Raw genomic sequence first — 14,362 nt, 5'->3', positions numbered from 1 at the left:
ACACTTTCCTGTCCCTTTGCCGCAGCCTCCCCCGCCTGGTCCGCCCGCCGCCGCCTCTCCGCCTCCGCCTCTGCAGCCGCTAGCGCCGGCAGGATGCCACTCCTCGAGCTGCTTCCTCCCCGTTCCTCGCTCCGTTCGGCAGCAGGAAGCGGTCCTCATCTTAAATAGTTCCCTCTGGAACTCACTTATTCTGCCAAGAGGTTCCGGCGCGGCTCCGGAAGTAGCCGCTCTCCTTGCATCCAGTTCTTTCTATCCCAAAGATGACTACTTTGCGAGTTCACAGCCGAACTGGCAGTATTTGAATACTGAAGCCTCCTTTAAAAAAATAAAAATAAAAATCTTTATTGTTGAAGGTATTACATATGGCTCCCTTTCCCCCCAATAGTCTCCTTTCAGCCCGCCCCCATTCCCCCTCACCCCTTCGCCCTAGGCCTTCACCACCCTATAGTCTGTGTCCTCGGGTTATGCATAAATGCATAAAGGTCTTTGGCTGAAGCCCCCACATCGCTCCCTTGTTTTCCCCAGCTGAAGGCAATAGGAAGACGAGCCTAGTCAGAGAAAGCTAGGAATTTTGATTTATTTGTAGCAGGTGAGTCTCCTGTAGGCACATAGATGGACGCATGCTCGCATGGGGTCGACATATATCTATTAGGCCCATACTATGTGCAAACTGCTGAGGACGCACAGCCAAATCAGAAGTGGACTCCACCGCGGAGATTTTCCACACTTTAACTTTCAAAATACCAGAGTTTTATCCAGGATTTTAAGGCTATGTGTCAACTTGCCCTTTCACTTAATTAACCACCAGACACTAGCAGAACACTTCTGGGGGTGGGGGGAACTTTCAGATTTGCTATTTGCCTGATTTTTCCACAGCACATAGCCACGTGAGTTTTACTATATATTTAGAAAAAAAATAAGTGGTAGGGTAGGGGGGATACAATTTCAGTAATATCAGTGAAACACTTGGTGGTTTCCTAATAAATATACAGTTAAGCACAAATTAACCAGATTTTCCTTTAACAGTTCTTCACGGGGGATATTCAAAGGTTTGTCCACTTGCTTCTGAAAGAGAAAGAATAACTTTTGCTAGTTAGCTTGTAGTGGAGAATGCATGGCCTTTAGGTCTAGACACCCATAGGTTTAAATCCTAGTCTTGTGACTGACTAGCTTTGTGATTTTGGTCCGATTTCTTGGTGCTCTGCCCTCAGCAAACTGTATATTCTGATGGGAGGAGACATTCTAGTGCAGTGGTTCTCAACCTTGGCTGCACATTAGAATCACCTGGGAATCTTTTTAAAATCCTGATTTCTGGGCCTCATCCTCTGGAAATTCTGTTTCTTTGTTACTAATGTTGTGGCCTCACCCCATAACAAAGAAACAGAATTTCCGGAGGATGAGGCCCAGAAATCAGGATTTTAAAAAGATTCCCAGGTGATTCTAATGTGCAGCCAAGGTTGAGAGCCACTGTTCTAGTGGGTGCAATGTATCAGGCAAAGAGATATATAGAAGAAATAGGGGTGGCCTGTTGCTAAGCTCACGTGATGCTGTTTAATTAAATAGATTGATAAATTGGCTATTAAATGCTAAGCAGCCCAGACTAGTTTGGCTCAGTGGATAGAGCAGGGGCCTGTGGACTGAAGGGTCTGGAGTTTGATTCTGGTCAAGGGCATGTACCTTGGTTGCAGGCACATCCCCAGTAGGGGGTGTGCAGGAGTCAGCTGATCGATGTTTCTCTCTCATGGATGTTTCTAACTCTCTAAACCTCTCCTCTCTGTAAAAAAATCAATAAACAATATATTAAAAAACAAACGCTAAGCAGGAAAGCCGAAGGGTTTCCTAGGTAACAAATACAGAGGCTCTCCTCTTCTGTAAGCTAAGGGCCAGGTCCAGGACTTAATCATGAGAGTAGCAGAGCCTCAAAGAAGATTAAGCTCTCAATATTGGCAAGTCTGCTATGGCCAGGACAGGGTACTAGTTGGGAAAAAGTGGAACCTTAACAATGGGATGGAGACATCTGGCGGAGTACACACAGGACTGACTTCTGAAGGTGCTGGAACAAGGGGACAGAATACAAAGTTGAACAGGGGAGACTTAATTCGAAAGCACTCTCCTGGGATAGGGGATCTAAGCACCATGGCAAAGATCTCAGGAGATAGTACAAACATGACGCTAGAATGGCTTCCTAAGCATGGAGAGTGACGGCCCATACTAAATGAGGTCACGATGCCAGGATTACCATGCAAGGCAGTGGAACAAGGGATTAAAACGTTAAAAAAAAAAAGTGAGCAAGCTAGAGTGGATATACAATGCAAGCCTGGAAAATCCAGAAGGCAGTTAGAATCCATGCGAGGGACCAGAGGGCACATTCTTTTGATATCCCATCCCATTGTCCACCCCACCCCCCTTTTAGAAATCCTCTGTTTTGGATCTTAAATAACTGAATCAAGAGAGAGAAAGTTTCCAAGTTCCTTCCACTCCTGCCATAGTTGGCACTTGGGAGGTCTCAGGAAATGCCGCTTGGTGACCATGACCATAGCCATAGGTGAAAGATCTCCCATAGACTAGAAAATTAAGCTGCCCATTATAATTACTGTCTTTCGTCGTTTTTAGATGGCATCTTCATATTTCTGGAAAATTCTTCCATTTAAAGGCCAAAGATAAGCTACCAATGGGCACACCTTACTTTTAAATTTTATTTTTTTGTTTTTGTAAAACAAATATAGACCGTATTACAGAAAACTTACAAAATAAAGAAAAACCCCCGCACACCGAACACAGAGATGTTAATCATTAAGATTGCGTCTTTCCCGCATATCCTCGCACCTGGCATTTTGACCCGTGTGTACAGCGTTAGCGTCGGGGTGAGTCGTCGCCATGGTAACCGCGGAAGCCGGGGATCCCGGGAGCTGAGAGTGCTGGGTCCGGGCGGCGCCGAAGGCCCAGGTGGGCGTGTGGGGAATGGGTAGCTCCCAGCCGGGCAGCTCGGGCGGGTGGGGTGGGCGGGGAAGGAACTTTGCGGAGCGGGTCCAGCCTCGGGGATCTGGGAGGTGCCTGCGGGGTTCAGGCCGAAAGGCGAACTCTGGTGCCCCCTCTGCCACTCTTGGCAGGGCTGCCGCTCCCCATCCTCTTCCTCAGGCCTCCCCTTTGCTTAGCCCTGGGGACCTTCCTGAGCCGGGACAAGGGACTACATTGTAAAAAATCCAGTTGGTTTAAAAGACCCTTGAGCTCTATTCCTCCACTAGGACCTCAGGCCGCCTTGACTGCCTCCTCGCTGTTTGTGTATGCTCCTGTGACCCGGTTGTCCTTTTCTCCTCCTTTTAAGACGCCTACTCTTCTAACCTGAAGGGTCACCTCTCCTGGAAAGCCTTTCCCGGACCTGCCAACTCTGAGTCTACTTTAGATATCCATTCTCTACTCTCAAACACGCTTTGCTTATCTCCATTCTGTCCCATATCTCGGTCATTGCTGATTTACCGAGTCTTCCCCACTGGACGGTAAAGGCCCATGGGGCAAGGACCATGACCTATGGGTTTCCTATTGTTAGTGCCTTAGCAGCCTCAAAAGAGTTCACACTCGAGAGTTCAAAGGAAAAGTCGGGCTGTTCTCCACACTCAGTCAGCAAGGCAGAGCAGTGCTGTTCTCATTTCCCAGTGGCGTGTTGCCTGAGGCCACAGTTACCTCAAGGTTCCACAGGGGCAGATCCCCTTCCACCTTCATTCAGTGGTTGTTGGTGAGTTTAAGTTCCTCTGGGCTGTTAGACTGAGGGCCTCGGTTCCTTACTGGCTCTTGGCTAGAGATTGCCCATGTCTCTCTTTCTTAAAAAAAAAAAAAATTTTTTTTTAATTGATTTTTTACAGAGAGGAAGGGAGAGGGATAGTTAGAAACATTGATGAGAGAGAAACATCAATCAGCTGCCTCCTGCACACCCCCCTGCTGGGGATGTACCCGAAACCAAAGAACATGCCCTTGTCTGTTGTAAGTGAATTATGGAAGTGACATCCCATCACATTAGAATAAAATCACTATATCCTGCCTTCTTCACAAGGAGAGAATTACACAAAGGTGTGAATACCAGGGTGTGGGGTGAGGGGCTTTGGGAGCCATGTCAGAGCTGCCTCGCCCATGGAGCATCACTGTAATTTAATCACTCTAGCTACGATATACTGTCTTGTGCAACTATGTCACAGTTTATGCTCCTGCTAATGGGCACTGTTTTCCCCCACCCAGGCTTTTTGCTCTGTGAACAGTGATGCTACAAGCATTCTCACACACCTGCAGGGACCATGCCCCTCTTCTTTGTATCATTCCCAATTTAATATGTATTATGCCAGAGTGAGCACTGTGACGACTTCCATCTGGAATTAATCCTGTCCCTTGTAAATTTCCATAGCACTTCCTCTCATGTGATACTTATCATCTATCACCTTTTATTACACTTATTTTGCACAGGTCGCCTTTTTCCCTTAAAAAAACGAAGTTGTTTAGGGCAGGAAATAAAGTTGATTCTTCTTCATAATTTACATAATACCTACACAGCACTTAGGATATTGGTAAGCTTTCCGTAACCATTACTGAGAGACTGAATTCTGTCTAAACATCAGTGCCTAATTTTTTAAGATCTTAATAATCTGACTCCAATGATGTAACAATTTTTCACTTCTCCCCAGTATGACCCATGGTTAGGCAAGTGGGTTACTCTAACATCCTCTTTCAATCTTTCCTCAATGAATCTAGCCCGCATTGCTCTCTACTGTTCCTATTGAATTTACTATGTAGAGCACATGTTCAGCATTTTAGAATGAATTCAGGCAGTGCATCGACTGTATTGACTTCTGGTAGGTGCACAATAAACTTTGTTAGTTGAATGGATGAAATATTTTATAATTGCTTTTAAGCCAGTTAAGAATTTTCATCCCATCTATATTGTCAGTGGACTGACTGAATCAATCAATAAATAAATACCAATTTGTCTGAGTAGATTTTATTACTCTTTTTTTTCTCAGGTATTTTTGGAGTTAATGGATCTAGAAGAACCCCAAGACTCAGAGAGTTCAGAAAAATCAGAACCTGTCTCACAGCAAGAAGAAGTTGAAGAAGGAGAAGAAGAAGAGGAGGAGGAGGAAGAAGAGGAAGAGGAGGAGGAGGAGGAAGAGGAGGAGGAAAAGACAGGCCTTTTTAATCCTCTCTTACAACCTGTTCTCACAGGGGATGTAGAAGGTTTGCAGAAGATTTTTGAGGATCCAGAGAACCCTCTCTATGACCAGGCTATACAGCTCCTCTTGGAAAAAGACATTGTTGGAAGAAATTTGTTGTATGCAGCTTGCATGGCTGGGCAGAGTGAAGTGATTAGAGTTTTGGCAAAATATGGCGCGGATCTGAATGACAACACAGCCAGAGGTATTTTCCCTTTTCTCTCACCAGTATTACTTATGACTACCTAAAGGTGGATAAATAGGATGTGCCTGCTTTATATTTTGCATATATAATGTATACACACATAGATAAGAATGTACATGTGTGTATACGCGCTGATACCGTACAGCACAGTAGTTAAGAACACAGACTTCGCTATTTGCTGTGTGACTTGGGCAAGTTACCCAATCATTTTGTGTCTCTCTTTTTTCATCTGCAAAATGGGGATAATATTGTATTTTCCTCATAGGGTGTAACAATCAAATAAGATAATTATAAATATCACAGTCCTTGGTACATAGTAAGTTGTAAACAGTAACTGCTCAATAATATTACTGCAATGACGATCTTGAAGAGTGTAGTCCATTTGGCCTGACCGGCTTCATGCTGTTTGTCAGGTTATACACCCTTACACTGTGCTGCCGCCTGGGGTCGTCTGGAAACATTGAAAGTGCTTGTGGTGGAACTGGATGTTGACATAGAAGCTCTGAACTTCCGGCAAGAGCTAGCTCGAGATGTTGCTGCTCGGTATTCCCAGACCGAGTGCGTTGAATTCCTGGACTGGGCAGGTAAGGACAGCCACAAGGTATCAGTAAGCTGACTGGTTCATTTGTATGTATGCTGTGCTTCCATCAAAGGTCAAAAAGCCATACTAATATTTTGTATATGTCATTTCCACAGCCCTGTAGAATATGACTTAGAGATTTGCATGCATACAAACATCGGTTAAAAAATTAGTAAATATCAAGTTCAAGGCATTCATTTTATGTAGTAATTTGCACTCATGCTTTTAGCAAGCATTTAATCAATGCTCACTGAGCATTGTTGTAGGTACAACTGGTTGTTCCTGCCCTCTGGACATTTGTTGGGGCGTGGGGTGATAAACGGTAGGTACATGTCAGTAATAAGATCAGCGAGACTATGATGAAGGGTTAGAATCAGCAGAGCAGATCATCATACCTGCTTTTGAAGTGGACAGAGGTCTTGAAGTCAGAGCATGTTGGAGTTGAGCTGGGCCTTGAAGAATGGGTGGGATTTGAAAATATAATAGAAGGAAACGGGCGTGAGCTAACTCTAAGAGCTGGGAGTGAAAGTGGCCTGTTTGAAGGACAGGGACAAGATGGCTTTACTGGAAGGCAAGTCCTAGTTTGCACAGGTAAGCTGCAGAGTAATAAAAGCATAAGTACATGGGCTCTTGCTTCAGACTGCTTGAGTTTACATAGGGGTATCTCCACTTGAAACCTATGTGACCTTGGAACCCGCCCCCCCGCCTTCAAAAACAAACAAACACAACAACACTCCACCCATTTTTTGAAGAATGACCCATAGTACTTAAGAAACACAATCCAGGGACAGACTGTGCTGTTACTTTTCTGAAAAGAAACAGTTTGAGGCTTATGGGTGCGGAGTTTTATTGTTTTCCTGTCCCTAATATCCATCTGTTTTGTTTGGGTCCTTACATTCTCAGGGGAATGATACCTAACATTTCCTAGTGATGAAGATAAAAAAGGTGCTAATACTATCAACTCTTATTCTGTTTCCAGACCAGTGATAGAATTGTAAGGATTGTGGCTTCAAGTGCACGTAGCTCTGGAATGTCAGAAACACAAACTATTCAACATTTCATGTTTGTTTAATTCAGACTTCCAAGTGTATAGGCCACTTCCACTCCCTGTTCTAGCGATTAGAGTAGGAGGCATCTGGAGAGGTTTAAGGGGTTGAGGACTCCCTACCCCAAAGAGTCCTCTCCATACTGCTAAAATTCCACTGTTAGAAATTTCTTTGGGTTTTCAAGGTTTGGACACTTTTAAGTGTTCAAGAGTCCTCCATTAAAAGAAAAATATATCAGCTTTCTCTGAGTGGGAATTAATTGATAGTTCAGAACTCCAAAGGCATGGAACAAACATCTGTGGAAATGTGGGTAGGGTCGTGCTAAGGAAGCATGGAAAGGAGGAGGAGAGTCTGGAAAGTAGAACCATAAATAAACTTTAAAAGGTATTTTTATTGATTTCAGAGAGGAAGGGAGAGGGAGAGAGAGATAAAAACATTAATGATGAGAGAGAGACATTGATCAGATGCTTCTTGCATGCACCACACTGGGGTTGGAGTCTGCAACCTAGGCATGTGCTCTGACCGGGAATTGAACAGTTATCTCCTGATTCACAGGTAAAGGCTCAACTACTGAGCCATGCCGCTGGGCTATAAATTAACTTTTAATCCACAATAACCTAAGATGGACACTATTGCTTTCTATTACTTTGTAAAGACTATTTCTATTTCAAGGATTATTTTTTTCTAAATATATATTTTATTGATTTCAGAGAGGAAGGGAGAGGGTGAGAGAGCTAGAAACATCATTGATGAGAGAGAATCATTGATTGGCTGCCTTCTGCATGCCCCCTACTGAGGATTGAGCCTATAACCTGGGCATGTGCCCTTGACTGGAATTGAACCCGGGACCCTTCAGTCCCCAGGCCGACGCTCTATCCACTGAGCCAAATCAGCTAGGGCCAAGAATTGTTTTTTAAATGTTATTGTAGACAATATTACAGGTGTCCCCCCCTACTCCCCTCTCCTTAAGTCCCCTCTACCCAGCCTTAGATCTTGCATATATTTCTGGGATTTTTCATGTTTTTAATCAAACTTTCTATCCTAGTCTCAGATCAGTCTCCCAGTATTTGTTGGAAGATATGGTAACCATATTGTTAAAAAATTGAGATAGCCGAGCAACAAAACTCAGAAATTTTAAAAAAGTGTTGATACTCAATTCATTTATTATACTAAAAATGGAAAAAATAATATTAAAAAAAGTAATCTGTTACTTGATACTTGCGTACTATTCTAGCAAAGGGCATCTGAGATGAGAAATTAAGTTTTCTTAATTAAGTGGCCATAACATTTGCTCAGGAAAGCAAGAAAAGTCACAAATATTATTTAAATTGGAGATTTATTAAAACACTAAAGATTCTAATTTAAAGCTCGATTAATGATTTGTAATGTGATGCATTAAAAAGAACAAAATACTTAAATCTGCAGTAGTGACTGTGGGCCATCTTTTCCCCGGTACTTTAGAAAGTACGGATGCCTTTTCAGCTGAATAGAAATATCTTTAACTTGGACTTTGCAAAATTTCAGTAAAGAATTGGCAAAAAAAATGAGAAAGGCTCACAGGGAACAATTTTGAACCTTATTCGCGTTCTCTTCTAGGCGCTTTGCGTGGTCTCCATTTTGGACAGAACCACATTCACACGTTTGTGGTGTTCTCTGGTTCCTCCTCGGTTCTTGTACTTGAGCTTTCCATGCTTGAATTTCTTAGACGAAGGACGCTGGGCCTTCCGGTCCAGGTACTCACTCATCATGGATGTTGTGGCCAACAGTTTGAAGAGTAGTTTGTCTATGTCATTGATGGACTGGCTTTCCGGTTCATTACCGACTGTGTCTATGGAGGCTTGTTTTTTCAGCTAACGGGGGGGAAAAGCGAATGAAATTATAGGTTGTTTTCTTGCTATAGTTCAAATTAAATTTTCTGGATGGCTGTACTGAAACACCACACCTTACTGATTTATATGAAAGAAAGGTCATTACAGAAAACAGGTCCGAGGGCAGAAGAAATGCTCTTTTGTGCATGCCCCTGTGAAAGGTGACAATAGTCATTATCATCATCAACAAACATTTAAAAAGTGCTTTCTATGGTTAGAGCATTCTGCTGGGAGAAGCTATTTGAATATTAGCAAAATATTTCCCTTTACTAAACAGCTTCAAAGTATAATGCAATGACATCAGGGTCATTTTATAGCAATATGTTTATTGTAAAAGTCAATGAGCTTTTATGATTGCCTCAAAATATGGAGTCATTGGCAAAGTGGGAAATTAGTTAAAGAGTGCCATTTCCCAGAAAGTTATCCAAACTTTAGACATTAGTTTACAGTCCATTTAAAAAATACATGCCAACTTTTACACACTTAGCCTTCTTAGATAGATCTGGAAGGAATCTAACAGATATCTTATTTCACATCCTTCATTGTATTGGTGAGGCAGCTGAGAAGGATCAAATGACTTACCTCTGGGCCCAGACAGGTAACTTCATTTCCTGTACATTCTACTCATTGTAGCTCATTACTTTCTTGATGCATTTTGTAACTTGAAAGGGAGGGATTGTACTAGGTTATTTTAAGGACCTTCTAATTTAATACTGATTTGTTGAGCACCTACTATATGCCAGACACTGTGCTAGATGCTGGGGGTGAATGGCAGGGACTGCGGGAGATTGCAAAGAGGAAAAAGATGTCGTACTTTTCTTCAAAGAAGCTGGTAATCTTCTCTTTTAAACTCTGATATCCTAGGACTACTACTATTTGCATCACTAACTTACCTCTTTCTTGTGTCTCTTCCACTTCATCCACAGGTAATGCACAGATAAAGCAAGCAGGATTAGAGAGATAGCTTGTCCTAAAATACATATGAGATACACAAGACTCGCAATTACATCCATATTAATAAAATTGCACCATAGTTTGTCCATAGGGTAAGGTAGACAGTGAGATGGAGAAGGTTCAACTTTTAGATAAAGCATTTCTTCAGGAAATATCTCCCATCCAACCTTAGCCCAGGTAGTTCCATCACAAATGCAGGAATTTTCCTTCAATAAGCAGGCACACAACAGAAGAAACATCAGGGGTAGTTCTTGAATGGACATCTTTCTCAATTGGGACAAAAAAAAAAATCTATGGCCAACACTCTGGTCAGAAACAGAGCAGGGATGCCCCGAGTACTAGTTAATAAGAACACGGAAGGTAGTCTTTCTACTTGGGAAAATAAACACTGCTGATCATTGTGACATCATCAGTCAGTGATTCATGGACAGAGTCAGTGACGTCATAACCACATTGGAACTAAAAGGTGTTACTTAGCCAGTCACCTGGGATACTTTTTCTTGCCTTATACTAGAATTATTTAAGCTACTTCAATTCTATGAAAAATGAAGACTTTACTAATGTCTTGCTAGCTAATTAATTAAAACTATAATCATATTAATGGAGTTTCATGGAAACAATTTACCTATATCCCTTCCAACCCTTCTCAAGTATGGCTGTTTTATATCTGCTTTAAAAATATCTGTAGCTATGCCATTTTACACAACCTACAATCACTTTGGTTTTTCGCTCGGAAATATTCTTCCTTTCAAATTAAGCAAAAAAAGTACCTACACCTTTTAACCTATGCCCATTAGGTAGTGGGTGAGGAGTGGGGAATTTGGCATGGCAGAAAGCTTAGCTGAATTAGAAGTGAATGTGGACATTTAGCTGAAGGGATTTCGAAGCCAAGTGTTGAAGACAGGACCTGGTTTCTTTCTGTTGCTCCTAGTAAAATGTGAGAGGAGTAAGATAAATTGAGGAAAGAACCTGCTATGGAAAGGAAAACAGGACTTGATGTTTTGGGAACTTCTCAGCCTAGAGGGATCGCAAAACTGCTAACACGAGGAGATTCCCTGTCAGGAAGGTGTCCTCTGGAGGGAAAGCCAGGGGTGTGGCCACCTCATGTTTTGCTGGTGCTGAGAGCTCAGGCTTATGGGTCCCCGCAGCCCTCTCAGCAGAAGTCAGGCCAGAAAGGAGAGGAGGACCCCTGGCGTAGCCTCTAGTCCAGGGGTGGGCAAACTTTTTGACTCGAGGGCCACAATGGGTTCTTAAACTGGACCGGAGGGCCGGAACAAAAGCTTGGATGGAGTGTTTGTGTGAACTAATATAAATTCAAAGTAAACATCATTACATAAAAGGGTACGGTTTGTTTTTTTTTTAGTTTTATTCATTTCAAACGGCCGGATCCGGCCCGCGGGCCGTAGTTTGCCCACGGCTGCTCTAGTCTAATGGAATGACTCTGTGACATGCAGGGAGACTCAAGGTTTTTGTGGATGTTATACCAGCAGACACACTACCAGTTTGGACAAAGGGACGAAGAAAGAACAAAATGGAAAAAGGCTGCCAGACCCCCCAAAGTCTACACACTGGAACTTACCGATGAAACTATTCAGCTGCAAAAGCGTGCTACGGCCATGGAGAGGGAAGGATGGCTCTGCCGGAGCTGCGGGGCCGAGGGGGGACCCTTGGTCTGTAGAGGGTTATTCCCAGGCCTTGATGCATAAGAGTTTGCCACGTGGGATTTTGAAATTACTAGGGACGAGTGACTCCTTTTTTTCTTCTATTTTCTCCTGTTTCGAATGGCAGTGTCTACAACTGTTACTCGGCGCCTGTCCCATCCCTGTATTTGGGGAGTACAGAACTTGTTTTCTAGTTTCATGGGTCTCCAGATGGAGAGGAATTCTACCCCAGGGAGGAAGGGTCATACTGAAGTCTCACCCAGGTCTAGATCAGTGGTTCTCAACCTTCCTAATGCCGCGACCCTTTAATACAGTTCCTCATGTTGTGGTGACCCCCAATTTCATTGTTATAAATTGAACATAATTAAAGCATAGTGATTAATCACAAAAACAATATGTAACTATATAGGTGTTTTCCGATGGTCTTAGGTGACCCCTGTGAAAATGTCGTTCCACCCCCAAAGAGGTCTCGACCCACAGGTTGAGAACCACTGGTCTAGATGATTTAGACGATGAGATTTGAGACTTGTGAGCCGATGATATTTTCAATGAACATTAGGACATTAATTGATGCTGTAATGGGTTGAGACTTTTGGATGCGGGGATGGGGTAAATGTAATTTGCATGTGGGAAAGCTGTGAATTTTAGAAGGCCCCAAATGCTATGCCGGTTGAGTTGTTATCTTTCTTGAAATTCAATAAAAACAAACACAAAAAAATCTCCTCCACACAGTCCCTTTCAGGCTCTGGGTATGTAACAGTCCATTACCAACAGCTGAGCACATGTTTTGGTCTTTGTCTTATTTGTGTACATCTTATTGCCTATTCTTTCAGCTGCAAGGCTGGCTCTGAAAAGATACATCCTAAAGGTCTCTGCCACTCTTGCAGAATCAGAAAAGGGACCAGGGAGACTCTTCAAAGAAGACAAGGTACTACATTGTGATCATTGCTGGTTCTGAAGTCTGAGATTTTTCCTTATAGCTTTAATTTTATGCTAAAGCTCCAGAGGTAGGTGGTGGTCCTTACTGCTCTCTTCTTCCATTTTCCTTCCCTCCTCCCCTTCTTAATGACTGATAAGAGATGAACTAATACAAAGTAATGAAAGGCAGTGCCCGCGGCAGTCCCGGATCTGTCTCTTGCTTCAAAAGTATTTGGACAGAACAGACCCAGGGACGCCCCTTCTCGCAGCCTCCGGCCGCCCTCCTGCGTCTTATCCAGTCACCACCTTCAGAACCACCTCCGGACCAGCCAACACACCAGCTTCTTTTCTACCTTAACCCCTTATCGCTGAACAACCATGAGCTCCCAGATCCGTCAGAATTATCCCACCGAGGCAGAGGCTGAGGTCAACCGCCTGACACCACCCCCCCCTCTCCCCCCCGGACTCCAACCCCTCCATCCCTGCTTCTGCGGGCCGCCCACACCTGCCTCTCTCTGGGCGAGATGGTGGAGATGAAGCTCGAGGGCCTGAGTGTCTCTTAAAGTTGCAAACCCAGCGAGGTGGCCGCACTCTCTCCCAGGACACGCTGAGGCCTCCCCAGATGAGTGGGCAGAACTCGGGGCGCCATGGAGACCGCCCTGGTCTTGGGGAGGACCCTGATCCAGGCTTTCCTGGACCTGCAGGCCCTGGTTCTACCCGTGGAGGCCCTTAGCTCCGTGACTTCCTGCAGAGCCACTTCCGGGTGAGGAGGTGAAGCTCATCAAGAAGACGGGCCACACCTGGCTCCCTCCACAGGCCGTGGCCCAGGCTGGGCCGGGCGAGTGGCTCTAGGAAAGGCTCACCCTCCAGCACGACTAGGAGCCTGTGGAGCCCGGAGGCCCTTGAGGGGCCCCTCTGCCACCCCTGGTGTCTGGCTTTTACTTGAGCCTCTCCCTGAAACCACTGACGATTCTTTTAACCACCCTGAAGCTCTCTCCCATGCATTGGGCCAAACGAAATAATAAAGCTTTCGAGAAAAAAAAAAGTAATGAAATCATATTAAAGTGGTTCTACCCGTGGAGGCCCTTAGCTCCGTGACTTCCTGCAGAGCCACTTCCGGGTGAGGAGGTGAAGCTCATCAAGAAGAAGGGCCACACCTGGCTTCCTCCGCAGGCTGCGGCCCCCAGGCTGGGCGGTGCGAGTCGCTCTAGGAAAGGCTCACCCTCCAGCAGGACTAGGAGCCTGTGGAGCCCGGAGGCCCTTGAGGGGCCCCTCTCTCTCCCCTGGTGTCTGGCTTTTACTTGAGCCTCTCCCTGAAACCACTGACGATTCTTTTAACCACCCTGAAGCTCTCTCCCATGCATTGGACCAAACGAAATAATAAAGCTTTTGAGGAAAAAAAAAAGTAATGAAATTATATTAGTGACATAGAGATGTACTAAGTAAATATCTCACCCAACAACATGAATGAATCTTAGAACTGAGTGAAAAAAAATGTACCAAAGACTACATAGATTTTTACAAAGCTCAAAAGCCAGCAATATCAAGCTATATTTTTAGGGATGCCAACATATGGGGTAAAACTATTTTAAAAGGAAAGTAAAGGTATAAGCCTCTTGGATGTGGATGGGGGGGCGGGTGGATAAGGAGGGGCACAGAAGCAGGGTTAATAGTCCTGGTGGTGCCTGTCTGCATCTTCTATTGTTTGGAGAGGTCCACCGATACTCATTACTTTGCTTCAAACCAGATCTGCAGCATGTATTTTAGTGTATATGAACATATCCACTACATACGTTTATTAATGTGTCACAGTTCACATAATGGTATAAAAGATGCATAGCTATAAAGATAGCGTGCCATATTGGCTGCATACTGAGTGCTGCATGTGGACTAGTGTACTGCTTTGGATGCACACACACACACACACACACGATA

The 14,362-nt window shown here is 44.1% G+C and overlaps 2 protein-coding genes across 4 annotated transcripts in view; one reads left to right on the top strand and one right to left on the bottom strand.

Annotated features, from left to right (window-relative positions):
* Nucleotides 1-2,824: 2,824 nt before the first annotated feature.
* ANKRD45 (ankyrin repeat domain 45) overlaps nt 2,825-14,362 on the top strand; it is a 12,525-nt gene continuing 987 nt past the window's right edge. For 2 of the 3 annotated variants that reach the window (XM_006767011.2, XM_015566058.1), the window contains exons 1-4: nt 2,825-2,946; nt 5,007-5,400; nt 5,814-5,984; nt 12,343-12,437. In XM_006767011.2, the coding sequence (XP_006767074.1) occupies nt 5,022-5,400; nt 5,814-5,984; nt 12,343-12,437 (645 nt within the window). In that variant the 5' untranslated portion in view covers nt 2,825-2,946; nt 5,007-5,021. Of the gene's footprint in view, nt 2,947-5,006; nt 5,401-5,813; nt 5,985-11,302; nt 11,814-12,342; nt 12,438-14,362 lie in introns of those variants that run through there. The other variant, XM_015566059.1, reaches the window with a different exon arrangement.
* On the bottom strand, nt 8,185-11,052 carry LOC107183630. Its single transcript, XM_015566060.1, has 2 exons — nt 9,788-11,052; nt 8,185-8,876 (listed from the first exon to the last, which is right to left on the bottom strand). The coding sequence occupies exons 1-2, from the start codon at nt 10,109-10,111 to the stop codon at nt 8,619-8,621; spliced, it is 582 nt and encodes a 193-aa protein (XP_015421546.1). The 5' UTR covers nt 10,112-11,052; the 3' UTR covers nt 8,185-8,618.

Source organism: Myotis davidii, unplaced genomic scaffold, assembly GCF_000327345.1.
Source record: "Myotis davidii unplaced genomic scaffold, ASM32734v1 scaffold580, whole genome shotgun sequence".
NCBI lineage: Eukaryota > Metazoa > Chordata > Mammalia > Chiroptera > Vespertilionidae > Myotis > Myotis davidii.
The sequence above is the reverse complement of the archived record's forward strand: the minus strand, read 5'-3'. Positions and strand labels throughout refer to the sequence as shown.

Excerpts from the sequence above, each read along its gene's own strand:
- LOC107183630 (XM_015566060.1), bottom strand. The coding sequence starts at position 10,111 with ATGTCCATTCAAGAACTACCCCTGATGTTTCTTCTGTTGTGTGCCTGC. Across the intron at positions 8,877-9,787 it reads GGAAGAGACACAAGAAAGAG|CTGAAAAAACAAGCCTCCAT; the intron begins GTAAGTTAGTGA and ends CCCCCCCGTTAG.